We start from the raw sequence: 26,863 nt of genomic DNA on the forward strand, positions 1-26,863 counted from the left end.
TAACCCCAAAAATCTCCTTGTGTTTTTATAGTCGGCCTCTTTCCTGTCCCCAGCCCCTGGCAATTATTGATCTGTTTACTGATGCTATAGTTTTGCCTTTGCAAGAATGTCTTATGAATGGAATCATACAGTAGATAGCTGTTTAGAAAATCTGGCTCTTTCATTTAGTGCACTTGAGATTCATCCATGTTGTTGCATCTACAAGTAGTTTCTTACTTCTTATTCCTAAGTAGTATTCCGCTGTACCCAGTTTGTTTTTTCACTTCCCAGCTGAGGTACATTTGGGTTGTTTCCAGTTATTGGCAGTTTCAAATATAGGCCCTGTAAATACTTGCATATGGATTTTTGCGTGAGCATAAGTTGTCATTTCATTCGGGTAAATACTTTTCAGTGTATTCAGTGATGGCTGGGTTGCATAGTGAGCACATGTTTAACTTTTTAAGAACTTGCCAAACTGTTTCCTAAGTGGCTGTAACATTTTGCATTCCCATCAGCAGTATATGAGAGTTCCAGCTGCTCCTCATCCTCACCAGAATCTGCTGTTGTCAGTGTTTAGTTTTTGTTTCTTGTTTTTGGGTTTTTTTGTTTGTTTGATTATAATTTCTATCCATGGAAATAAATCTTTGTCATTCTGAAAATTTGCCCAAGATGGATTTCTAGAATTGGAAATAAAGAGTGTAGAGATCAACTCTTTAGAAAAATCTTGGTATTGCCAGATTTGCTTTTTTTAAAAAAGAATTCTTGTTTTTTATTGGTTTAGTCGATTTACAGTGTTAATTTCAGATGTACAACAAAGTAACGCCAGATTGCTTTTTAGAAAGATTTTACCAGTTTGTGCCTTTTTATTTCAGCCTCTGATTTTGTGTGTGTGTGTATGTGTATGTCTATGTTTTTATATTAGTTTTGATCTAGAATAGAAGCTCTAAATAATGTTACCCTATTTTGCAGATACTACTTCGGCAAATAATTTGTATGAGCTCCTCATAGATACGTGTTCATTAGTCTTCATGTGTCAGTGCAGGTTGTAATGTGGATATCCTCTCTAGTTTTTTTTACTTTTTCCTGTGATGTTCAAGGTCTTGCTGATTAGAAATTTTTAAAAGGTTTACATGATATTTGATATTTGATGGTTCTCAAAAGGTTTTCATTTTTGTTTCTTGTATGTATTGTTTTTTGTTGTTGTGGGTTATTACCAAAGAGAAAGTACTATGACCATTTGTTGATTTATTTTAAATTTTTTTTCTGTGATTTAAAAGAAAAGTATAAAATTTCTTTGGACTTAAAGTATCAAAACAGACTGTAGAACACATCTTGGAGTGGTGTTGTCTTACAGTATATATATATTTACCTAAATTTTTTATTATAAAAAGATAAAGTAATCAAAAATTCACTAAAGAGATTTTTAAAAAGCTAGCATGTTACCATCATTTGAATATGATCTCTATTGTCTTTTCAGTAATAACTTGAAGAAAAATAATTTTGTAGTGAAAAAATAAAAGAAATAAAACTTTATTCACTGAAGTTTTCCTACTATCTCTGCTTACTGTTTGTAACCCTGTTTGGTTCTAAATTGAAAAGAAGTGATTTTTCCTAGTAACTTTAATACAAACTTTTTTTTTTGTACAGTTGTCCCTTGCTATCATTTGTGTGTTTTCTCCAAAGGTGAAAGAAGAATTCGTGTTCATACTTTGTGTTTGCCAGTTGTTTCAACTCTGAATGAAGTTTTTCTTGGAGCCGATGTCCAAGCAATTTCAGGATTGTTGGCCAATATGGGTAAGAATTGTTATCACCTATTTAAATGTATTGCAAGTAATAATATTTGTAAAATAGTTTTGTTTTCCTTTAAATAATTAGCTTTAAGAGTTCAACATTTTAGATCAGGTGTATATCTGCTAAGTAACTATTTGAATAAAACAATCTGTTTCAGATAACCTCATCTTTTTTTTTTTAATTTAAACAGCCTTATTGAGATAATTTCACTTTATTGAGATATAAGTGGTATAGTAATCTAACCCATCTAAGTAAACAATTCCATCGTTTTGAGTATATTTACAGATTTGTGTGGCCATCACTTCAATCTAATTTTTGAACATGTCTGTCACCACCAAAAGAACCTCATGCCCATTGACAGTTACTGCTCACTCCTTCTTCCCTCACTGGCCTTAGGCAACCACTAAACTGCTTTCTGCCTCATAATCTGCCTGCTGTGGACTTAAATAACCATGTTTTACTTAATGTCTCCCATCTCATATAAAGTTGCCTTCTTGAAATTTTTTTTAAGCCCTTTTTTCAAATACATAGAGCTTAACATCATTTTGGTCCTTGCCTCCTTTCTCCTTTAGGGATGATTGCCAGTGGGTCCATTTGCTTCAAACACAAATCTGCCTGTAATAGGAGTAATTACCTATTTTCTTGAATTCCCTTTTGGGAAAATTTTTAATGGAGCATAGTAAAGAATCCAACCTTGGGGGGAGGGCATAGCTCAGAAGTAGAGTGCATGCCTAGCATGCACAAGGTCCTGGGTTCAACCCCCAGTACTTCCACTGAAAAATAAATAAACCTAATTACCTCCTCCACCAAAAAAAAAAAAAAAAAAAGACAAAAAAAAAGAAAGAATCCAACATCACTTTTTTTTTTCAACCTCACTTTAGTCTCATATGTTGTTAAAAGTTAAAAATCTTGACCTAAGAAATTTGAGGGTCATTGCCTTTATATTTTGTTGAACTAACACTTTTTTGTAACAGTATGATTATTATTATCTTCATTGCTATTATAAAAAACAACTACATATCATGGATTTTTTTAAAAAAATCTTCATAACTTGCTTGACAACAAAGGATTGCTCTGTTACTAAATTTGGTTAATCCCAGTATGCACTTTTTTTCACATTTTATCAAAATCTTTAAAATCATGATATCGTCAACTGATGAAGTCTTAGAGTTACTACTGATCAGGTAACAATAGTCTTCATACTTTCTTGCCTATGTACAAATTTGGTCACAGCAGTTAATAACATCACTGCACTGAGTGTATTTTTGGTACTGTGAATTTAGTTATAGTTTGAGAAGTCTTCAAAACAATTATATTTAAATCATTATATATTATATAACCATTCAATTTTTAGTATTGAAAAAGAATTTTGAGTATGAAGAAAAGCATATAAAGAGTGGCATGACATGATAAAAATCATCGAAATAGCTCTCTAAGAGCTCTTTCAATAAATATAAAATAAAAATTCTCTGTGTTAAGAAAGCATGTGTATTTTTAGCAGAGTTTTTTTCTTTCAATGATCTATAAAATAAAATGGTGGCTTATAATTAATAACATCTCAGATTTGATGGAGTATAGTTTTCCCATTTTATAGATAAGGAAACTGAGGATTAAGAAGTTTAAATTACTTGCCAAATTTTCATACTGCTAGGAATTAGCAGAGTAATATTTCAACACAGGTTGGTTTGATTCTTCAAAGTATTTGCTTTCCTTTATTTTTGTTTTTATTTTTTATTTTTTGGAGTAAAGCAGGCTTTTACTGTTGACAAAATTACATCTGAGTTGCAAAAAATTTTTTCCCTGTATTCCCCCGTTCAATCTGGGCTACCACAGTCAGACAGAAAGCGTGAGGAGACTTTTCTTGTATCTGTAATGGAAAAAGTGTGTGCATTTAACTGCTATGTTTTGTTCCTTGTATATGTAATAACTTGGAGAAAGAATTTGTATAATTAAAAAAAAGAAAACCTATCTCTTCTATCCTTAACAGTGGGGTAGCTAAACTTCTGTCTTATTTCTCTTTTGTCCCTACCTCAACCTCTGTTAGCTGTTGACCGATCTGTGACTGCCAGTCTGAGTGATGCTCGGGACGCCCTGGTGAATGCCGTCATAGACTCTCTTTCAGCTTATCGTTCTTCAGTCCTAAGTAACCAGCAGCCTGGACTCATGGTTCCTTTTTCTCTACGGCTTTTTCCACTGTTTGTGTTGGCTCTCCTTAAACAGGTAAAAAAAAAATCAAAGCCAGAAACTAACACAATAAAAATGTCAATGGCCAAAATTTTTATCTTTTGAACCACTAAACATTGTATATATAACTTTATGCTAGTTAAGTTTCCTGAGGACAGGAACCTTAACTCTTATTTTACCTTAAAGGATTTGTAACCCTCCCCCCAAAAGTTACAAAATACTAATTTAAATATGTACCTTGTTTGTAAGAGATGCTCACTAAGTGTTCACTGACATTATCAAAGATGCAAATGATGATCAGTTTTCTAGTTTTTCAAAACAAGAATTTTTATTTTGTTGCTTGACCATCACATATGAGACTCTTCTTATGACTCTTTCCTACTCCCTACAGTATTTCAGCCACATTTCACTTCTTAATCTTAGAAATGCCTTCTCACACATGTGTACCTCTTTCCACCATCTGCATTACATTTTCCTATCCTTGTCTTTGAGCTCAAATGTTCTCTCTCTGGCAGATGTCTTTCCTTCTCTAGCCCAGTAGCTCTTCATGCATGTATTTATTTATACAGTCTTTATTTTGATATTTGTCTCCCCTGCTTGCCCTTTGCCCATAACCCTGCCTCCTGAAAAAAAGAAAAAAAGGAAACTCTGGCCTGGTAGAGGAGGCTTATTTTTCCAGTGTTCAAAATATAATGTTCAAACTTACAGATTTAGGATAACCTTCCCTTGTCAAATTTTATTAAAAAGCTCATGTTAAATTACCTGGGGAAGCATCCTAGATTTTGGAATTAATTTAGGACTGCTCTTTTCAATTTGTATGCTCTCTGAACGCTAGCACTGACCTGTCAGGTATATGTTGTGTCTTTCAGGTGAGAAGGGCAGCCTGCTGTACCTTGATAGGGGTGGCTTTTGAATCTGCTTCTAGTTTCTTAAACTCAAATTATGTATTTCCACTTTTGAATATAATGTAAATGCATAGAGATTACATAAAAACTTAAATTTTAACATTTAGAAGTCTGAGCTCTTCCCTCTTCACGTCTTTCCTTCAGTGCTGTTTTTCATTGAGGCTTGCCTTCCCTCATTTCTCCATTTAATATACGACAGTGTCATCCTATCTCACTCTGACATTCTTTATCTCTCTTCTTTCCATTATTTCTCTCTATAGCATTTAGCACTGACATATCACATATTTTGCTTATTTATTATTTACTTCTCCCTTACTAGGAATTTTGTCCATGGGGACAAGGATTTTTATCTTGCTCTTGTACCACTTTGTCCCAGCATCTAGAACAGTTCTTAGTACATAGTAGGCACTCAGTAAATATTTTTTGGTTGAATAAATAAATGGGACTTCTGTCACCTTCCATAGTACTCTTTAAGAGCCTTTTCTGATCTTCTTTACTTACAGTCAGTGCACTTGTTTAAATTAAGGCAAGTTTTATTGCTGTTACCTCTCTTGTCTTTTTATTACTTTCCATCAGTAGGAATGCTTGAAATCTTACCTCAAAACTTCATTATTCTTCATGGAGCTAATATACCAGTTGAAACTCACTAATTATTAACTCTATTCTGCTAAATAACTGTCCTCAAATCATTAATTTTCTTGGTTGATTTATAAGCTTTATTACATTAATTTCTGTAACTGTGGGAGACACAAGAGTAGTTAACCACCATTAATCATCACCCAGTCTTTATAGAACACTTAGATTTTTGATCCTTCAAATGTGTCTTTATTTTGCTATCTGCGGTATAACTTTTTCCTTCACATGATGTTATTTAGTTAGATTTTTATGTCACTATTGCTGTATGGTTGATAGAGTGTTAGGTGTATTTCACCGATTAGGAAACAGATACCAGAGATTAAATGACTTTGCCAGGTAATTAATTTGCCAAGACTTTTACATGGGGATATAGCCACAATTTAATAGTTGTTGTGTGACTTACTAAAATATATTTTTGAAATAATACTTAATAGTAAGTTTGTTAATTCGTCTGAAGATATTCTTTTAACAACTGTTATTTGCAGAGTTTTATATGTATTTGATAAATTCATTTTTTGCTGGTTTTTTTGTTTTGTTTTGTTTTTGTTACAGAAATCATTTCAGACTGGGACAAATGCACGTCTAGATGAACGCATTTTTGCTATGTGTCAAGTGAAAAATCAGCCCTTGGTTTACCTTATGCTCACAACTCATCCCAGTTTGTATAGAGTTGACAGTCTCTCAGATGAGGTAAGATTGATTCATTTTTTTGTGGCCTTGAAGGTCTATAATCCTAATTATATTGACTCCATTGCAGAAATGAAGAAAGATGTGGGGAAGCTTTTTATTTTATTCCTTTGCTAAGTCTGTGTAAAGACATTTTGGTTTTGGGGAGCTCCTGAAAGTAGTGCCTTTATTTAAATTATTAAAGTAATAAACTTTTATTAAGTTTATTTCAGACAAATCTTTAGAGCAGATCTAAGTAAATGAAGAGATTGTCAAATTGGCCAAACCTATGATTTATTTAAACAAATTGATCTGAAAGGAGTATCCCAGAGTGAAGTTAAACCTAAACAACCCCAGTCAATGTTTAGTGTAATGGTGTTCTTGAGTTAAAGAAAAAATATTTAAGTTGTAACATTATTTTCCCTTGATTGGAAACTTACCTGAGTTAAAGTCACAAGCATGAAAATGTTAAATCATAATCTTTCTTTCTAACATGGTGATCAAGGTATTACCAAAATAGGATATATAAATATTACATTAAAATTTATTTTAACAATATTTTGGTTGAAAACCTTTCAAAGTTAAAAGATTTTAAGATATCTTAAATAAGATAAATATTTATCTTGCGTGTATAAATTAGAAGTTACCTATGAAATTTGAGGTAACTTTTTAGCAAGTGAAAACTGTTGATGGAATTATTAGTTTGTATTATAAAAATAATAACACAAGATTAATACTGTGTTTGACAGGTTCAGCTAACTGGGCCTACCTTTTTCTCACATTAAAAAATGGCAAATTAACATAAAAATAAAAATGCAATATATTGTATGTCTATTATATGGAAACCACCAGAAAGAAGAAGAAAATAATATATAATATATACATTCAATTCACTTATAATATATACTTCCAAAGATAAGCACTATTATGATTATCAGTCGTGTATTTATCAGGACTCTCTTGTTAGCAGATAAGCTTAGGAAAGGAAGGGGACTGATATGATACTCCAAAACAAAGCAGAGGAAAAGTTTAGGGTAGAACTAAATTCAGGTCTAGCTCAGATTCAAAGACTGTCTTTGCATTGCCTCATTGTTTCAGATCAGCCTTTTCTACAAGACTAGGAAACACAGCCACTGATAACGTCCTGTCTTTACCAGCAGAGAGAGACAAGGATCTCTTTTCTTAGTTCACATTAATTTCTGATTGGCTATAATTAGGTTATGGTCTCTCTTGCTCCCTACATACCCTAAGGTCAGAAGATTTAAAGTATTGTGATTAATAGTCCCTGGTGGAGCTAAAGCCTCATCACAAGGGAATACCCTTTGGTAGGTCAGTATTTTATTTACTTTCTCCCTTAGATAAGGTTTAATTAAGTACCTAGTTTAAGTACTTTAATAAATTTTTGGTTAAAACTGGTTATGAATATTTAAAGGTATGTGTTTGTGTCTGTGTTTTAACATAGCAGTATAAAAAAAAAGATAGCAGTATAATAGTCAATTATAAATGAGAACTTCTATTTCTGACCTTAATAAATAAATGTTAAATTGGAGAGAACTATTAAAAACTCATTTGCATTAGGCTTTTATTCTTCCCTCAGGATGTGTACATGATCTGAGCCACGTAGTCATCTATTCTTACTGACTAAATTCCATACTTTATTTGGATCTCACTAATGTCATTTGTTCAGGAAACATGGATATTGATTGCATTTATTGTATTAGTTTTTAAAATAATAGTTAAGATCAGAAGTTAATTTGGCTTTATTGGGAATCATAGTGGTTTTGTTTAGATAAGTGATAAATAATTCTTCCTATTCTTTATATTTCAATATGAGTAACTCTGATTTACCTAAATAACTTCTAAAGTCTCAGACATAACACTCATAAAAATTTGTTTGTTTGTTTAATTGTGGCTCCCTGTATCTAAAACTTTAATCTTTTGTTTAATTCTTTAGGGAGCAATCAACATCAATGATCGCACTATACCTCAGCCGCCTATTCTTCAGCTTTCAGTGGAGAAGCTGAGCAGGGATGGAGCTTTCCTCATGGATGCAGGCTCTGTGAGTAGTCTGACTGAGCTGGATTCTTCTATCTGCATACTACTGTACCTCCATTCCTCTTACTTTCTCTCTTCCTTAATGTATTTAATCTATATACTTTTGTATTGGCCACCTTCTCCCTCCATAGTCTCCTTTCATGCCATACATAAAATGTCTCGTGATAAATAGTAGTTATCATTAGTTCAGTTGAAGGCTGTACAGTCTCACTAAACTTACTCATTATTTTGATCTTTTAAAACATAGTGGTTAAAGGTGAGTCAACAGCTCACTGTTCAGCTACATCTCAAAATAATTTTCTTCCTGTCCCCAGGTACTAATGCTTTGGGTTGGAAAAAATTGTGGACAGAATTTTCTCAGCCAAGTTCTAGGAGTTCAAAACTATGCATTAATTCCACAGACTATGGTAAGACTATGTTATTATAGTGATTGTAATAGACTTAAAAGGTATTTCAAATGTGGCAAAACATGAACATCCTATTTTGAAATCATAGCGTAATATTAAAAGTTTTCCCAAAAAAGAAAATGTTCCCACAAATTATGTTTCTCTTCCTATTGAAAATATTTGTTTTATATTTTAAAGGCATTCTTTAGATTATTTTGCATCTTTGACTTTATTGTTCTTATGTGCCTATGACAATATACTATTTTAGGGAAAAAGTAATGAATTTAGTTAATGGCCAAAAAAAATAGTTCGCTGCTATTGGCATTAGCATTAGAACTCTTTTGTTTTTGCGTTTTGTGTTGTTGGCAAATAATTTCATTGTTCTTTGGCACGGTTCTTTTAACTGCTGTTTTGGAGTAAGAACTAACTAACTGCCACACAGATAAATGACTTGTGACCAGTGTCATTTGGATTTATGTTGATTATTGGAAATGTAGTAATGGATTCTCTGTCATTAGCTCTGTGACCTTGGACAAGTCACTAACAACCTCATTTGCAAAATAAGACTGTTATTGCTTATGGAGGAGTATTTGAAACAACACATGAGAAAGTATGTAGTAAACTGTATAGCATTTGGCTGGTTGTGAATTTTAAAGTTAGAATTAAGTACAACGTGGTCTTATTCAGTGTCATGTTTTTCAGTTTCAACTATCAGTTTTTTACCAACTTTGGAATATGTTTTATGTCAGTGCCTTTTCATACTTATGGGTTTAATTCCATTTTAGAAGTCATTAGGGGATTTATATATTTAAAAGACATATATGTCAGGATTATATCTAGAATAAGCACTAGCTTTCAGTCTTTGAGTGAAATGGCTGGTCTGGATGATTAAGCATTTTAAGTAATGAGATAAGAAATTGTTATATTTGTACAACTACCTGAATGGATCAGTTAATTCTAGATGTCATAATAAAATGAAGGTGACAGGTAGGAAGTTCTTCTAGATTAGGGCTTGGCAAACTATGCCCAAGGGGGCCTGCTACGTGTTTTTGTAAATAAAGTTTTATTGGAACAAAGCCCATTTACTTATATATATATATAGTCTATGGCTACTTTTGGGGAACACTGGCGGAGCTGAGAAGTTGCAACAGAGAACAAATGATCTGCAAGCCTAAAGTATTTACAGTCTATCTGTTTAAGAAGTTTCCCTACCCCTTACTAGAAAATTGTGGTATGCAGAATCTCAGGCTCCTCTCCAGATCTCCTAAGTCAATATTTGCAGTTCAGTGTTTGATATACATGGTGAAGTTTGAAAACACTGTAGGTGAGACATTAGCTATATTGTTAAAGTAAGTTGGATATTGCTGGTTTTTGTTTAATAGACAGACCTTCCAGAACTTGATACACCAGAATCTGCCAGAACAATAGCTTTCATCTCTTGGCTTAGAGAACAGAGACCATTTTACCCAGTGCTTTATGTAATAAGGTAAGTTGACATTTTCATTTGCTCATAGTGAAACAATTTATTTGGCCTTGCAAGGACCTGTTTTGAGTCACAGATATGTGTGATCTATTACTTAAGTAAACCTTTTAGAAGAATACTGAAGAAAAAAAAAATTCCCAATAAATAGTACTAATAAATAGTACCAAATTATGCTTTATTTCCAGTGTTAGTAAAATGTATGTCAAAAGCCTTGTGACAAATCCACTGTTTATTTTACTATTACATTTTATCTAATGTATATAAATATTTTTGTTTTTTATTCATAAGGGATGAGAGTCCAATGAAAGCAAATTTCCTTCAATATATGGTAGAAGACAGAACTGAATCTGCATTATCATATTATGAATTCCTCTTGCATATACAACAGCAAGTGAATAAATGAACAAATGAAGATATTTGGCTTAATTATTTCTAAGGAAAGTCATGATAATGCAGAACACCTGAGAATATGTAATACTTTCCTTTTCTATTAAGTTTGTGGACTAATGTGATGATTATATGTTCTCACTGTGATTTCAACAAACTATAGCAAATAAAGGACCATAGCAGAGAATCAAACATGCAAGTCTGAAATACTGTATTTTTCAAATCAAAATATATCTGTAAATGATTGGATACTTTTTTCCTTTGCTGCCAATTATGTTTCAGTTGTTACGGAGTGAAATAAGACAATACTGCAGAGGCAAAGTACATTTTGTAAAATAAAGACTTCTGTGTTCCAAATGTATATTTCTCATTTTTTTCTGAATTTTTGGCTGCTACATTTAAAACCTCACAAGACTGAGTGTTCCAGGGAAGTTACAAATCCATTGATAATGATCTTTTTAAAATAAATAAAATTCAGAAGTAAATAGTATGTAGAAAAACTAGAATCCATTCCCCACAGCTGTTTTTTAAGGAAGAAAAAGGATCATCATGTTAACTAAAGCTAGAGTAAACTAACTCTAGTCTCACTTGAGAAGAATATGAAGTAATACAGTCAAGCTTTAAAATCAGTATTTTCTATACTTGAAGAACAAAGTCACTGATTTGAAGTGAAAACTATAAGTGGTTTTCTGATTTGACTGCAGAAGACTTGGTTGGACACTATCTTATTCAGTAGTGAAAAGAATCTGAGCTGTCTTCATAAATATGGTGGAACTGGCAACAATAATAGGGAAAAGAGAAACTTTAATTATCTGGATCCTTTAAGTGGGTTTTATTTGGTATGTTTCTGCTCTGTGATGTATAATAAAAGCATTATATTGGTGAAATGAAGATGAATGAAAGAAATTAAAGGTTTCTTAAGTGCTGTCTCAAATGCATTAATAACATTTTTCTAAGGAGTTTAATTAGAAGCTGGTCATAAGATATTTATTCTTGGATATTAAAACTTATTAAAGCATGAATGCTGCTGTTTGGTGTAGTGATTATTAAGATTACACAAATCCAGTATATGGAAGTTATGAAAGAAACTTGATTTCTGAACATGCTCAAGAGACTGCTTTTTTGATTCAGCCAGAAAAACATTATAGTCAGAACTGTTAAGTGAATTTTGTTTACAAATAGGTAAATTATACATCTGTATAAATATGAAGTGCTGTGATAGAATACCTTTAAAAGAGTTTGGCCCAGTTTCCACAGATTCATCTTGTCTTGTATGAACTTCTTAAAAGTTGTTCATGATTAATACTTGATGAAAAGACTTTTTTTCTTTGTTTTAATGGGTTAGAAAAATGTGTTTACAATCTTGATCTCATATGATCACCAATGAAATAGTAACTTTCAGGTTTACATCAATATGAGCTGACTTTAACTGAATTGTTTTGGGATAGGGAAAAAACAGGTCCTTCCAGAGTATACACTACTGCTTGCCAGCCAGATCAGAATAATTGTGTTCTACAAAAATATTATGTCCCTTAAGCTGTGTTAAGGTTTATTTGCAGTATGCAAGTGGTATATTGAACTGGAAATTTTCTTGAAAGCTGCTTCATTTATTAGGAAGCAATTTTCAAATTGTAGCTAATCAGAGTACATTTATATTTTCCCCTCTTCTAAAGAACTGAGAGTCATTATTATGCACTGATGTTTCTTAAAGTAATTAAAATTCTGTTCATAATGTGAATTTTAAATATTGATATTGTAGGTCCTTTTTTAATAGTAGTAAAGAATCTTCCAGATGGAAAAGTTTGTGATTTTTAGGGACAATAATCTTCCTCGTGCCTCACTTCATCCCTAAGTGGGTATGACTCTTGTTATTACAACATGCTTTGTTAGTCTGTTTCACAAATTTACTTTAAAAAATTATTTTAGATATTACATAACATGTGCAATCCAGAATAATTTTATAATAGCCAGGTCATAAAAAAAATAACTTTAGTAACAATTTACAATATTTGTTCTCCCAGTAGTGAGGGAATGAATGAACCTTTTGGCGATACTGATATTAAGCAATTATTTTTTGCAATATGGAATGTGTTTTTTAGTTTAGGTTTTTTTTCTTTCTTGTTCTGTTTTTTTTTTTCAGTAGGGCACTACCTGCTATCTCATCTTGTATTACTTTTTAATGTAAAGCAACTAATATTTACACTATGCCATTTTTTTTTATTGTAGTTGTAAATTATGAAAGATCCTTGAATTTTATACAGATCTACAACTTCTAAAGTAACTGACAAGGGCAATCTTGATATTTAAATCTGAGCATGGCAGTTCTATCATTAAAAGTACTCTATTTTTCTAATTTCTAGGATTTTTAAAATAACATTTCTGTAAGTCTGACACATTAATATTCACTCAAGCTGTACCATTTATTTTAGTTTGCATATATCTCATTGTTTTAATTTAATGTAATGTATTGAGTCTAATAGACTGTTTTACAATAATTAGAATAAAAGATTTATTTCTTCTAATCAAAGATGCATAACAGCTATTATCTAGGGGACCACCAAATGTGATTTCAAGATTTTGTTAACTATTACAAATATAATCCTTATATAGAAATTTTAATTTTGTAAAGTAGTGTATAATATTGTAACATTAAGTTGTTTTCAGATTCAAGTATGTATTGATCTTCAATGTGCTGTGTGAAATCTTGCCTCTCTGAAACATTAGAGACAAGATTTGTCTTCCTTTTTACAGTTTGTAATTTTCAGTGTTTTATTCCTGTAAAAAAAAAAAAGTCATTTGTAACCCATGCAAATAATCATTTGAATTGTGCTAACTTATCACTTTGGCTATTCAATAAAGTTAATTGAAAGAGCTTACGTGTTGTGATTATTTAAATTGATATGAATAACTAGGTGGTCAGTGAGTACTGCTATGTTGTGCAACCTATTAAGTCAATGGAAAACTATCGATGAAGGTGCATTAAATCTAAGTTGGTATCTGGGAGATCATAACCCTAATACTTTTTTTCTCTTTTTTATTGAAGTGTAGCCCCAGTTTACAATGTTGTGTCAATAATCTGAATTCTTGATGTTCACTCTTTAAGAATAGCTAAGTTTAAAATTCTAGATCAAATGGGTTTTTACATCTTTATTTTTTTATTCTTGTTTAAGTGTGTTTAAGATACTACAGCATTGTCTTCTGGACCCTTTTGTATCTACCGTCAGTCTAATTGTTCATTTGAAGCTGATCTATTAGCTTTTAAGATTTTTCTTTTATCCTTTACAGTCTATAATTTTAATAGCCTTACTACTCTGAGTCTATTGTTTATCCTGCTTGTTTTTCAGAGTGCGCTTTAATCCAAAGATCCTTGTCTATCTTCAATTCTGGAAAATTGTTACTTTTTAAATTTTTATTTATTTTTAAAATGTAGGTATAATTGACATATAAAGCAATTTTCTTTAAAAATATTTGCTTCTCTGTCATTCCCTCTATTCTTTATATATGTATTTTTATCGAAGTATAGTTGATTTACAATGTGTTAGTTTCTGGTGTACAGCATAGAGATTCCATACATATATATATATACACACACACACATATACATATACATATATATATTCTTTTTCATGATAGGTTATTATAAGATATTGAGTGTAATTCCCTGTGCTATACAGTAGGTCCTTGTTTATCTATTTTATATATAATAGTTTGTATCTTCTAGTCCCAAACTCCTAATTTAGCCCTCTCCCCACATTTCCCCTTTGGTAACCATAAGTTTGTTTTCTATGTCTGTGAGTCTTTTTTTGTTTTGTAAGTAAGTTTATTTGTTTCATTTTTTTAGACTCCACATATAAGTGATATCATATGATATTTGTCTTTCTTTGTCCGACTTACTTGGAATGCTAATCTGTAGGTCCATCCGTGTTGCTGCAAATGGCATTACTTCATTCTTTTTACGGCTAGGTAGTATTCATATATATATATATATATATATATATATATGAATTCATATGTGTATATATAAAACATACACATACACACACACACACACATATATACACACACCATGTCTTCTTTATCCAATCATCTGTCAGTGGACACTTAGGTTGCTTCCGTGTCTTGGCTATTGCAAAGAGTGCTGTGGGTGGCGCAATATCATGTACACAGGAACACCATGCGGAGAGAAGCGAAGCAGTTCTCTGTTTATTGATTCTTGTAAAAGGGTTTATATAGGACATGCATGATGCCTCACATACCATCTAAGTTATAACAATGTTAATAATCTCAATCTATTTAGGTTCCCAGGCTCCTGCAGTAAGCACAGGATGTTACATGATCAAGGACAGATTGTTTTAAAGTTTGTCACAAAACTTCATTAAGTAGGCCATCTCTTATCCAGCCGGCTGTGCCTGTCTTAGGTTGTCCTCCTCTGAGGATCTTACCCATCATTGGCTATCCAGCGGTCCATACTGGATACATTAAATAGGCCATCTCTTTTCCAGCCAGCTACGTGACATTTCTCATGGCTTGTTTATCAGTTCAGCCCATGGCTTATTCTCTAGAGCCTTTAGGCGGAGGACTACAAGTGCTGCTATGAACATTGGGGTGCATGTATCTTTCTGAATTAGAGTTTCTGCCAGATAAATGCATAGGAGCGGGATCCCTGGATCATATAGTAACTATTTTTAGTTTTTTAAGGAATCTCATACTGTTTTCTGTAATGGCTCACCAAACTACATTCCCACCAACAGTGTAACAGGGTTACCTTTTCTCCACACCCTCCAGCATTTACCGTTTGTGGACTTTTTGACGATGGCCATTCTGACTGGTGTGAGGTGATACCTTATTGCAGTTTTGATTCACATTTTTCTGATAATTAACGGTATTGAGCATCTTTTTATGTGTCTACTGGCCATTTGTATGTCTTCATTGGAGACATGTCTAAGTCTTCTGCCCATGTTTTGATTGGATTGTTTATTTTTTTGTTATTGATTTGTATGAACTGTTTGTATATTCTGGAAGTTAAGCCCTTGTCAGTCGCACTGTTTGCAAATATTTTTTCCCAATCCATAGGTTGTCTTTTCATTTCATTTATGGTTTCCTTTGCTCTGCAAAAACTTACAAGTTTAATTAGGCCTCATTTGTTTATTTTTGCTTTTATGTCTAATGCCTGGGTAGACTGCCCAAGGAAAACATTGCTACAATTTAAGTCAGAATGTTTTGCTTATGTTCTCTTCTAGGAGATTTATGTTCTCTTCTAGATTTATGGTGACCTGTCTTATGTTTAAGTCTTTAAGCCATTTTGAGTTTATTTTTGTATATGGTGTGAAGGAGTGTTCTACATTGATTTACACGCAGCTGTCCAGGTTTCCCAACACCACCCCTCTATTGTTTTTTACCCTCAGATTTCCTTTTAGATGTATGTTTTCACTAATTACTCTTGTAACTATGTCCATATTTGAGTTAATCTCATTTATTGAATTTTATATTTGCATTACTAATTCTTTTTAATTTCTGCCTATTTTGGTCAATAATTTATTAATACTGTCCTATAAAATTCTGGAGTGAATTCCAATTCCAATTTTTTATTCATCTGGTAGAATTTAAATGTTGTATTTCTTCATGTTTGTTAGAATTTGGGTTTCTAGTCTCATCTGATTGAGAGGTTTGTTATTTTCATTTTAGCTCATCTCTCTCTGTCCGAGCTTTCCCCCTCCCTGTCTATGGGTGTTTTAGTTGCATCTGCCTCAAACTAGGACTCATGGTGGTGTTTTAGGGCTCTTGTCCTGCAATAATTTGGGGATATCACCATTCTAGTCACCAACAGTGGGAAGTCTTGTCCTCTCTTCTGCCTCTCTATTTATTAAGCTAAAAAAGTCCAAGGCTGTGTGTATCAACAACAAATGATATTTTTGAATATTTCTGGAGGGATGGCAGACCTCAAGCAGTGAGTTTGTCCTGTTCATCCCTTTGTCTCATGAGGAGCACTTTCAGTTCCTCTTACACACACAATGTGCTACCATTGCCTGCTTCTGGATCTGCAGCACAACAGGTACCTGACTAGCTCCATGTATCTGCTGAAATGTTTCTCTTGTTTTTGAGACCAGCTGTTTCTTTTCCTCCCTTTATATTTTAACTGTTATTGTTATTGCTATGTGTAGTAGAGAGGAGTAAGCATGAACTTACTACCTAAATTTAACCCCAAAAACTGAATTCTAGTTTTATTACTTATAATTCAATCTGTTCATCTTTGTAGCTAGTTTATCAATAAAGTATTAATAATAGTCTACCTGCACAATGCTAGGATCAAATAAAAATTATACATAAAACTCACTGAAAATGCCAAGTTTTGACACTCTAAAAAAAATTCTATTCAGGTAAATGTAATCTAGTGGTCTCAGTGCTAGGCTTGGGGCAAAGTGGTAAATTAAAAAAAAAAAAATAGAGGTGGGCTTGCCCTTGTGAAGCCTATAGTGAGGTGGACAGAATTTAATACAAGAATCATTAAGTATGCACATTATTTATCAAAGAATCACATATATCACTGAGATGCACTAGGAAGTTTAATAATTATGGAAACCCCACGGGAAAATGGTTCCCCAGAAATAAGTAAGCATGTAATATGATATCTTGACACTTTAAATTCTTACCTGGCTACATCAGCCACCAAGAGTCAGAATATTCATTTGGCTTCTACGTGCTACCTCGAATGAGAAAAAAATCTTGTTTACCCTGGAATTGTATTTAGTCTTGACTCATCAGGACTTTACCTCATCAAGTTCTTCACATTTATTACTAGTATTTAATTATTTCAATTGGAGAATTGTTTTAAGCTACAGTCTGGGCCCTAGATGTAGGTCTGTACAGATATGGAGGGGAACCTTTTCTAACGCTTTAAAATTATTAACTAGGTCATGTCCCTGGGATTTAGCTTTCATCCAATCAAGGGGGAATGTTCAGTGCTCACACTTGAGCTCCTTATGGTGTTGAATCCGAAAGATAAGTTGTTTGTTTTCACAGTTTTTTTCAAAATCTTTTTCTGTCTGGGATGGGGTCAGGTGACTAACAGGTGAAAATAGTATTTATTACCATGAAAATAGTATTTATTGCCTTCTGCCCAAGTAGGGTTTCATACATTTCCTGATTTTGAGCAGGCTTGCAGAGCAGGCTTCCTTGCAGGAGACATAACTAGGCTGCTTCACCCCCCTGCAGCCTTAAGTGTGAACTTACCAGGCGTCCTGCCAGCAAGGGTTGACGGGTGTTCCAATTCTGTCTTTCTTTTACTCATTCACTTAGTCATTACTGAGCGCCAGGGCTGCACTATGACTTTTATGGGGCCTAGGTGCTTTGCTTTCGTGGGCTCCTTTCTCCATAAAAGCATACTTAAAATTGTATTTTTTATGACTGTGTTGTTATAAGGACGACTACAATCCAGATTGGGTTCATCATTATATAAAATTATTAGTACATTTTTCTTCTCATTTTAAATAAAATTCATATTAAAACATTTTCTTGGTTTCCAATCGTGGGCCCTCAACATGGCCTAATGGATAAGACGGCCCTGCTGAGCGCCCACACTAATCGAGGAGTTGCAGCCGTGAACAAAACACAGTGCTTGTCTTCATGAAGATTACGTTTTATTTAGTGAGAAGCAGACAATAAAAGAAGTACATTCAGCTTGCGAGTCAGTTATAAGCATTAAGGAGAAAAGGCATGTAAGAATAGGGAATCTGGCGGGGAGGGGGTAGCAAGTAGAATGGACAAGGAAGGCTTCCCTAGGAAAATATTAAACAAAGACCTGAGGACTGCCTGGAACAAACCAGAAGCGCGACTGAAGACCAGAAATCAGAGCCAAGAAAAAAAAACTCAACAACCCCTAAAAAGCGTCGCTCTCTAAGTTACGTATTCCGAAGACTTACAAGCAAGGCTGCAGAGGGTTATTGGAAACTAGAGCCTGTCGCTGCAACCTCCATTTTGCTTCCTGGCACCAGCTTGAAAGTGTCTATGCCCCGCTCCCATTCCTTTCCCAAGCATCAGTCTAGGTGGCGATTTTCTTCACCTCTGAGTGAACAGCAGGTGAGCTCGGTGGCAGGGAAGAGGAAGAACTAGAGCTAGCCCAGGTGGGAGGAACTGGGGCGCCCACTGATGCCCTCATTCAATATGGCGGCGCAAGACTCGCACATGGTCGCGTCAGGCGGCGCGCGTGCTTAGCCCGCATCTCCGGACGCGCGCTCGGGAGGCGGGTCTACAGAGGCGGGGGACGCGCGCTCTGCGGCTGGGCCTGAAGGCCTCCGCGCAGCCTCCGCCGCCGCCGCCGCCGCCACGGTCACCATTCCTTGATTGTGGAGAGGAAGATGGAGCCGGTCGCCGTCGCTACCGACAGCGGGGACCGGCCGGGGGCCCCGGCGGTTTCAGGCCTGTCGGCTTCGCAGCGTCGGGCCGAGCTGCGGCGGAGAAAGCTGCTCATGAATTCTGAACAGCGCATCAACCGGATCATGGGCTTTCACAGGCCCGGGACCAGCGCGGGTGAGAACCTCCGTTTCCCCAGTCTTCTGCCCATCCCTTTGAATGTTCGAGATTATTCTTGTTTCTCTCCTCCACCCCGCTGACCTTTTTCGACCAAGTCCTACTCTCTGACCTCCCGTCCGGCCCCGCCCCTTTGGTGAGGCCTCAAGCTCTCATTTCTAAACCCCAGGACATATCTAGTCTCTCTTAGTTTCCTAAGGGGTTCGCCCTGAAGTTTCCCCCATCTGCGCCACGTGCTGCGAAGCCTTTTCTCCTGAGACCGTCTGCCGTGGTGCCTTCTGCCAAGTTAGCGTGAGATGGCCCCTCCCCGGCCTCTCTTTAAGAACGCACATTGTATCCGTAGACTGCTGTCTATTGTGTACCTCAGGAAGATTGCCTTCTTTTCTTTATGTTCCAAATGCTTTTCCTTCCATTGCCTTCCCTATCGTCTATCTTCTTTTGCCTTTGCTATAACTCGGCCCACATGAGCTTGTCCGAACTGCCTCCCTAGTCCTTCCCACGTGAATCAGGGACTCTTCTGGTCGTATCCTAGTGTCTGTGTTTGGTACCCTCAACACTCTCTCATCTACAGGCCTTCTAAAACTGGTGGAAAAAATTGCAGCGCCCATTCTTTATAGACCCAACAAGTGGGACATACGCATCTGAGGTCTTCTCCGTTAGTGTGCTGAGATTGATGTGCGTGATGTCAGCAACTGCGTCTAACCCTGAAGAGAGTTCCTCATTTCTCCCCCAATAACATGTACAATGAATTTCTTAAAACTTTTTCATGTCAGTATTATCGAACACTTAGTATGTGTTAAGTATGTGCCAAGTTTCTTTTTGAGCATTGCCTTTAGTAATGATGGCTTTAAGTCACTGGTTGCAAGTTCCATGGATCTTTGTGATTTCTGTCTGTGGGACTTAAGATATATAGCTCTGAACTTTCAGACATTTCACAGGTTTGTGACTGAAAAATATCAAGAGAGGTAAGAGCACGGTTTCAAATTGTAGAACAGTCGACCTATTTTCCCCTTTGAGGATTAATAGCAGGATATTTTTTCGTTCCTAAAACATTTATTTTCTTTCTCGAAGAACATTGTATATTTTTTCTTCTGCTTTGAAATTTTAATTTTATTTGGCATTAAAATTTTTTTCTTTGTTTTAAACCTAACAGCATCTAAAACTACTCAAGTGCCCGTCTATTGATGGCTCCTTGACTACTGTAGAAGGATTACATAAACAGTAGCTGTAAGATATGCCACACCCTATGCTTACAGGACTCTGGATTTAGACGTGTGATATTAAAATACAGATTTTTTTTAAAGCTTTAATAATTTTATATTTTTAACCAAATAAGCTAGAGCAGGCAATGCAGTCATACTTCTGAGATATATTATCCAAGAAAACTTGGTCTTTATAGCTTGGCTCCATCACTCACTCTCTTTCCCAATTTGTCCAATAGCCTTATCTTTTACCCTCAAAGTTTGGATTATATCCTCTGAAGGAATACTCTCTTTGATGTTTGAATGCGTAGAGAAAGGAACTACTTTGTTTTATGAAGAATCAGTATTAATTTAGATTCAAAGGTTGCCGAGTTCTAGCTGTACCGGCATATTTTAAAATAATAATTAGAAAGGTGTTTGCCAGTATGTAATACATAAGGTTTCTGAATTTCTTTTCTCAGAAGAAGAAAGCCAAACAAAATCAAAGCAGCAGGACAGTGATAAACTGAACTCCCTCACCATTCCTTCGGTTTCTAAGCGAGTAGTGCTGGGTGATTCGATCAGTGCAGGAGCAACTGACCAGCAGAGTGGTGTGCCAGAGGTAAAGGGGACTCAGCTGGGAGACAAATTGGACTCTTTCATTAAACCTTCTGAGTGCAGTAATGATATAAGCCTTGAGCTCCGGCAGCGGAACAGAGGGGACCTGACAGCAGATACTGCCCAGAGGGGTTCTCGCCATGGCCTAGAACAGTACCTCTCCAGATTTGAAGAAGCAATGAAGCTAAGGAAACAGCTGATTAGTGAGAAACCCAATCAAGAGGATGGAAATACAACAGAAGAATTTGACTCTTTTCGAATCTTTAGATTGGTGGGATGTGCTCTTCTTGCCTTTGGAGTCAGAGCTTTTGTTTGCAAATACTTGGTAAGAGACGTAGTGGAAAGTACACACTGGTTGTAGTAATGAGTACTTTCAATCCATAGGATTCATTGCCAATATTAACGTAATACTTACCGTATTCACATGGCTGTTTGAAGATGTGTTATAAACTGCTCTTCACCTTGGGTATAGAATGAGGTGTTCTGGTTAAACACAGAGCCTGATAATTGCTAAAATCTTTTTACATACTAAGTTCAGTTTTAAGTACTTTACCTATATTAATTTAACCTCATCCTTATGAACCAGGTATCATTTGAATTTGTGTTTTTTAGATGAGGGAATGACTCAGGTTAAATCATTTGTCCAGAGTCACACAGCTAAGTGACAGCTGAGATTAAACCCAAGCAGTTTCTTTCCAAAACCAAACGGTAAAGTACCTGCAGATACCATATATTAATTACTATTTTTCAAATAATTTGAAACATTAAAATGCAGTTCCTATGAACATGATGTAATTTTTCTGTGGTTCAGAAGGCATTCAACTTTTTACAATGTTGTTAATACTGTCATAATAGCCAATGGCTGTTCAAAGAACATTAGGATTTACTGGTCCTTTTGTTTTAGTATGTGGAGGAAAGAAGAAAAGCATAACTCATAGTTCAGTGTCTTGTTCTTTGAGGTATTTCCATTCAGTAGACATTTTAAGAATATGAACCGAGTCCTAGGTACATAAGTAAATTTTCCAGATAATTAAGGTTTATGTTATCAAGCAAAAAAGTTTAAAAAAATCTATTTTTATGCCAATTTTTCCTTAAAGAGAATCTGTTTAACAGATTTGATTTTTTTTCCCCTGATGGTACATTGTCATCATAGCTTTTAGCATTTAGTGAGATGTATAGCTGCTACTTTTATCTAAAAGGCTTTGTACTTTCATGCTTTTAAAGTTACGTCCTGTTTTTGTGCCTTGTTTTGTGTGAAGTTTTTTGTCTTTTGGGTTAGTTTTTTTTTTACTGTCAGATTTTTCAACTATTTCTCACTGCTCTCACTATTCTTCCGTCTAGTAATGTTTGCTCCTTCACTCCCTTTGTAATATTTTAAGTTTAGAAATAAATTAAGTATTATTTTGATCCTTTTTTCTGTTTTATTGTGTGGGAAGTGAAATAACCAAGCCATTTTATTTATAATAAGAATAGCTCGTCATTTGAGGGCCAGAGATGAGTTAATTTCTTGCCCTAAAGTGTGAGGAGTATATAGCGTCTGTTATGAGTACTGAGCCTTTTAGGTGTGCTTTCAAATTGTCAGGTAATTACCTCTAAATGAGGGAGGTGTTACTGCATGATGTATCATACATTAGTCACCTAGGGCACTTTAGGTTATTTAAAAGATAAGTTTTTAAGAAAGAAGACATTTTTGGGGACGTTAGAAGAATGTGACTTGAGAAACATTTTATGGTCAGATCAAATCCTTTTATTTTCTTCACCTTTTGCTGAAACAAAACTGCTTTAAGCCACTAAAATTGAATATTTTATTACAATTTTTTTGCTTGGAATTTTATAGCTGCTGTTAGTTTGATTTATTGTTATTTGAATGATTATGCTGGAAATGTGTAACTTTATCTTCTGTCTTCACAGTCCATATTTGCTCCATTTCTTACTTTACAACTTGCATACATGGGACTATACAAATATTTCCCCAAGGTAAATAAAACTTTTTTCTAAATTATGGTGATATATTTAATTGATTAATGACTAGATGATTTTAAGAACTTAAAAAAAATTATTTATATTTGTGGTCTGAATCAGTGCTAGTTAAAGTGTGATTGGCTCACCAGTGCCAGTCTTCATACTGTTTGTTTCTGTATGTAATGAGTTAAGTTCAGAAAGTAATTAGAGACTTTTATAGCAATTTGACATTGCCATAACATTTGAATATTTTTTATACATATGTATATATTTTAATATCATGGTTTTTTTTTTTGACTTGCGTCTAACTTTATTTAGTCTTTTTTTGTTTGTTTTTGGGGGAGATAATTAAGTTCATTTATATATGTGTGTGTGTGTGTGTGTATATATATTTTTTTAATGGAGATACTGAGGATTGAACCCAGGCCCTCATGCATGCTAAGCATACTCTTCACCACTGAGTTATACCCTCCACTCTTTATTTTAAAAGAATGTTGGTCCACTGTGAATTGGGGGGAAGCTTTGTGAAAGAATTTGAATGGTACTTGTGTAAGAAAGTGTTAAATTTAATTATTTAGTAAATTTAGTAAAAGATTTTGTTTATAATGAGGGAAGTTAATTTAAAAATGTGTTTAGTCATCTTACTGTGCTCCTTACTAGATACTTAATGATAGTGTACTTTATCTTTAATGCCAAGGGCCTGATGTTTCCAAGAAATATATGGCCATACTTACAAAACAGAATCCTGGGGAGCATTAGTGTTTTCTTGGTCTGCTTGACTACAGTTGTATTGTACAATTTTATGGGTCTTGGCTTGGCTGGTATACAAGATACCTTACTTGTGTAACATTACTTAGTTGAGTTTTGTGTGAGATTGTTGCCAAAAAATGGCTACTTGGCTGTTTGCTTAGTTGTTTGTAATGCACTGATAGACCTTACCTGTGTGTTTAATGGATTTGAAACATTTTTGAGAGGTCAGATAAGTCCAGTACACAAAGTAAAGGAGTGAAGAAAGAAATGTAATTTCAATTTTTAATTAAAACATTTTTTATGATATAGATGTATATTTATTGATCCCTCCCAAAAATGTAATATTAATTAAAGCATTTGTTTAGAAATTTACAGTTGAAACATTGATTTTAGTTTTGCAATAGGAAAAGTTTGGAAACAACCTAAATGTCTACTAGTAAGTGTCTAGTAAAAAAAATTACAGCATGTCTAGTCAGAATGATGAAGCTCTCCATGAAATGATACTGGTAAGCTCACCAAGAAATACTAAGATAAAAATCAAAATACAGAATAGGATATATAGTATACTCCTTTTTTGTAAAAAGGAGGAAAATAATATGTATTTGATTTTGCTTACATATGTATAAAGCTCTGGAAGAATATTACATGAAATTATTAGCAGTGGTTATTTGTGACAGAGTGTGTATGGGTTACTAGGTAAATGGGGGAGAGAAAAGTAAGGGAGATTTGTGTATAATTTTCCTTTTACAAAACATTTTGTTTTAGCAAGTTTAAAACACAGAAAAGCTGAAAGCATTGTGCAGTGAACACCCTAGTACTTACCACCTAGATTCTGTAATTAACATTTTATTATATTTATCATGTATATGCCCAATTTTCTGTCCATTTTCAATGCATCTTTTTTCTTCACGCATTTCAAAGTATGTTGTAGATGAAGATACCAGTTTATTTTACCTCTCCACATTTCAGCTTGCATTATCAACTACAATTCAATGTTTATGATTCTACTTCATTTTTTGAGATAAAATTTTCATACAGTGAAATGCTTAAGTCTTCAGTATACCATTTAATGAGTTTAGACAACCTGTGAAAACCAGATCCTTTCAAGGTTTAGAACATTAACTGCCAGGAAGTTCCATCATGCCCTTTTCCAGGCAGCACCAGCCCCTACACCCTGAAGGATTTTGATTTTCTTTTCCCCAGCATAGATTGGTTTTGGTTGTTTTAGTACATATTATAAATGAAATTGTTCCTGTACTGACTTCTTTGTACAAGGCTTCTTTCATTCTGCATAGTATTTTTGAGATTCACCCATATTGTTGAATGTGTCAGTAGTTTATTCTGTCTCTTTCTGTCTCTCTCTCTCTTGTTTTGCTGAGTAATATTCCACTGGGTGAATATATCCATTTATTTATCTAATCTATTGATGGACACCTGGGTTGTTTCCAATTTTTGGCTAACATGACTAAAGCAGATAAAAACTTTCTTGTATGAGTTTTTTTGTGGACGTAGGCTTTTATTTCTTTCAGCTAACTATAGCTTTTTCTGTTAGAAATTTTTTTGGCCCATTTGATTGGATTTGGTGATACCAAATTAATAAATGAAAATTTAGCCTTGAATCTCTTAAGAAATGCAGCCCAAAATTATATTAGGAAATGTTTAGTGGTATCCTGTTGCATTTGTAATCAAGTGTGAATTCCTTTGGATGGCAATTAGGGCTCTACAGAATGTTCCTTTGATTCTGTTACAAATGACTCACTGTCCTCCAGTACACCTATCACTCTCCTGACTTTCGTTGTCATCAGACTTAACCTTTGAATAGATTTCTCCTCTCCCTTCTGCCCATCTAAATCTTGCTTACTGTTGAAAGCCTGTTTTTAATTCCATTTCCTCCTGAAATCCTTCCCTGTGCTTTATTTATTTACAAAATCCTGAAGTAATTTCCATTTCCTTTGAACCACTGTGGCACCTATTATCCATGTCATTTATTTAGCGGTTATTTATGTCCTGTTGAGTATTGCTTCTCCTGTTTTTGTCTGGTGCTGTGTATATATCTTAAATAATTATTTATGTCTTCCCTCTAAGATAAGATCTTTTAAAAAAACTTTTGATAGCAAGAATTGTGTCTTTTCCATTGCCTACCAGTTTTCTGCTTTACATATTACATGCTCAGTGTTTGTTAATATATTATTGATTGATATTTTAAAACTTCATTAACAGTTTTGAAATCAGTTAGGCAAAAATAGTGGCAGCGATATTTTTATAGCATTTAAGTAGTCTTCCGAAAGCTGCAAGATTTATTTAAGTCTTTCTCTGTACAGGGTGAAAAGAAGATAAAGACAACAGTACTAACAGCTGCACTTCTGTTATCTGGAATTCCTGCTGAAGTGATAAATCGGTCAATGGATACATATAGCAAAATGGGCGAAGTTTTCACAGATCTCTGTGTCTACTTTTTCACTTTTATCTTTTGTCATGAACTGCTTGATTATTGGGGCTCTGAAGTACCATGAAGCCTGCAGAACTCACAAGGAGAAACTTACAAAAAAAATAATTTCTCTTCTATATTGCAGTGTCTCTAAAGGAGGCATATTGGTTTACACCTTCATGTAATTCTTTTACTTTTGGGGGTTGTAAAAGCACTTGATTAAGAATGGAATGGCAGGTTCCCTGATTTAAAAGGGTTGAGTTTGTATTAATACTGATGTGAAGAATAGAGTCCCAATGTCAGTAATTGATTTTTCTTGTTTAATTAGAGTTCCTAGTCTGCACCTTTCCCTAACTTCTCACATTTGTAATTCTTCTTTGGGGAGCTAACCTAGTGCTTTTGGGAGAACAGGTGAACATGGTCTCAGCCAGTCCCAAGGACTGCACTTGTATTTGTATTGTTTTGTCCTGAGAAGTGGAGCCATCTCAAAAATAAAATGAAAGAAACTGAATTGTCTAATGTTAAGTCTGCACATTTTAACTTACAAGGGCTGAATAAGGTAGACAATTTTATAATTTCTTGTTGAGCCAGTGTCTTAATTTTCACTCCAGCACAAATATTTAATGGAAGAAATGGTTAAGATTCGTACATATGAAATTAAAAGTTATTTTTGAAATCTTTATTTAATTTTAATTTATCAAAATTTTTATTACCAAACTCAGAATTGGCAATTTTTGCTTTTGAGTTTTTAGTTTTCAGAAGTATGTTTTTTAAGGAAACTACAATAGAATGATTAGATATAAAAATGGGATTTGAAGAATTGACTGCAATATGCAACCTAATAGCATATATATGCTTTTAACTAACTTGGTAACACTGTAATATTTGAAAGGTTTTTCTTCTTACAAGAGTTATAAGTGTTATAT

General features: G+C 34.2%; 2 protein-coding genes across 3 annotated transcripts in view; both read left to right on the forward strand.

The window, feature by feature from the left end:
• Positions 1-13,344, forward strand: part of SEC24A (SEC24 homolog A, COPII coat complex component) — a 61,604-nt gene extending 48,260 nt beyond the window's left edge. For both annotated transcript variants that reach the window (XM_031449051.2, XM_031449052.2), the window contains 7 exons: positions 1,663-1,773; positions 3,815-3,990; positions 6,048-6,185; positions 8,116-8,220; positions 8,531-8,623; positions 9,985-10,088; positions 10,374-13,344. In XM_031449051.2, coding sequence (XP_031304911.2) covers positions 1,663-1,773; positions 3,815-3,990; positions 6,048-6,185; positions 8,116-8,220; positions 8,531-8,623; positions 9,985-10,088; positions 10,374-10,488 — 842 coding nt within the window. In that variant the 3' untranslated portion in view covers positions 10,489-13,344. The remainder of the gene's footprint in view (positions 1-1,662; positions 1,774-3,814; positions 3,991-6,047; positions 6,186-8,115; positions 8,221-8,530; positions 8,624-9,984; positions 10,089-10,373) is intronic.
• A 5,381-nt stretch (positions 13,345-18,725) lies between these two features.
• CAMLG (calcium modulating ligand) lies at positions 18,726-26,448 on the forward strand. The gene is made up of 4 exons (XM_010981593.3): positions 18,726-18,998; positions 20,662-21,122; positions 22,709-22,774; positions 25,831-26,448. The coding sequence occupies exons 1-4, from the start codon at positions 18,827-18,829 to the stop codon at positions 26,020-26,022; spliced, it is 891 nt and encodes a 296-aa protein (XP_010979895.2). The 5' UTR covers positions 18,726-18,826; the 3' UTR covers positions 26,023-26,448.
• Positions 26,449-26,863: the final 415 nt, after the last annotated feature.

The sequence above is a fragment of the Camelus dromedarius genome, chromosome 3 (assembly GCF_036321535.1).
Source record: "Camelus dromedarius isolate mCamDro1 chromosome 3, mCamDro1.pat, whole genome shotgun sequence".
NCBI lineage: Eukaryota > Metazoa > Chordata > Mammalia > Artiodactyla > Camelidae > Camelus > Camelus dromedarius.

Coding starts and splice junctions, on each gene's coding strand:
- CAMLG (XM_010981593.3), top strand. CDS start 18,827: ATGGAGCCGGTCGCCGTCGCTACCGACAGCGGGGACCGGCCGGGGGCC. Junction 18,999..20,661: donor CAGGCCCGGGACCAGCGCGG/GTGAGAACCTCC, acceptor TTCTTTTCTCAG/AAGAAGAAAGCCAAACAAAA. Junction 22,775..25,830: donor TATACAAATATTTCCCCAAG/GTAAATAAAACT, acceptor TTCTCTGTACAG/GGTGAAAAGAAGATAAAGAC.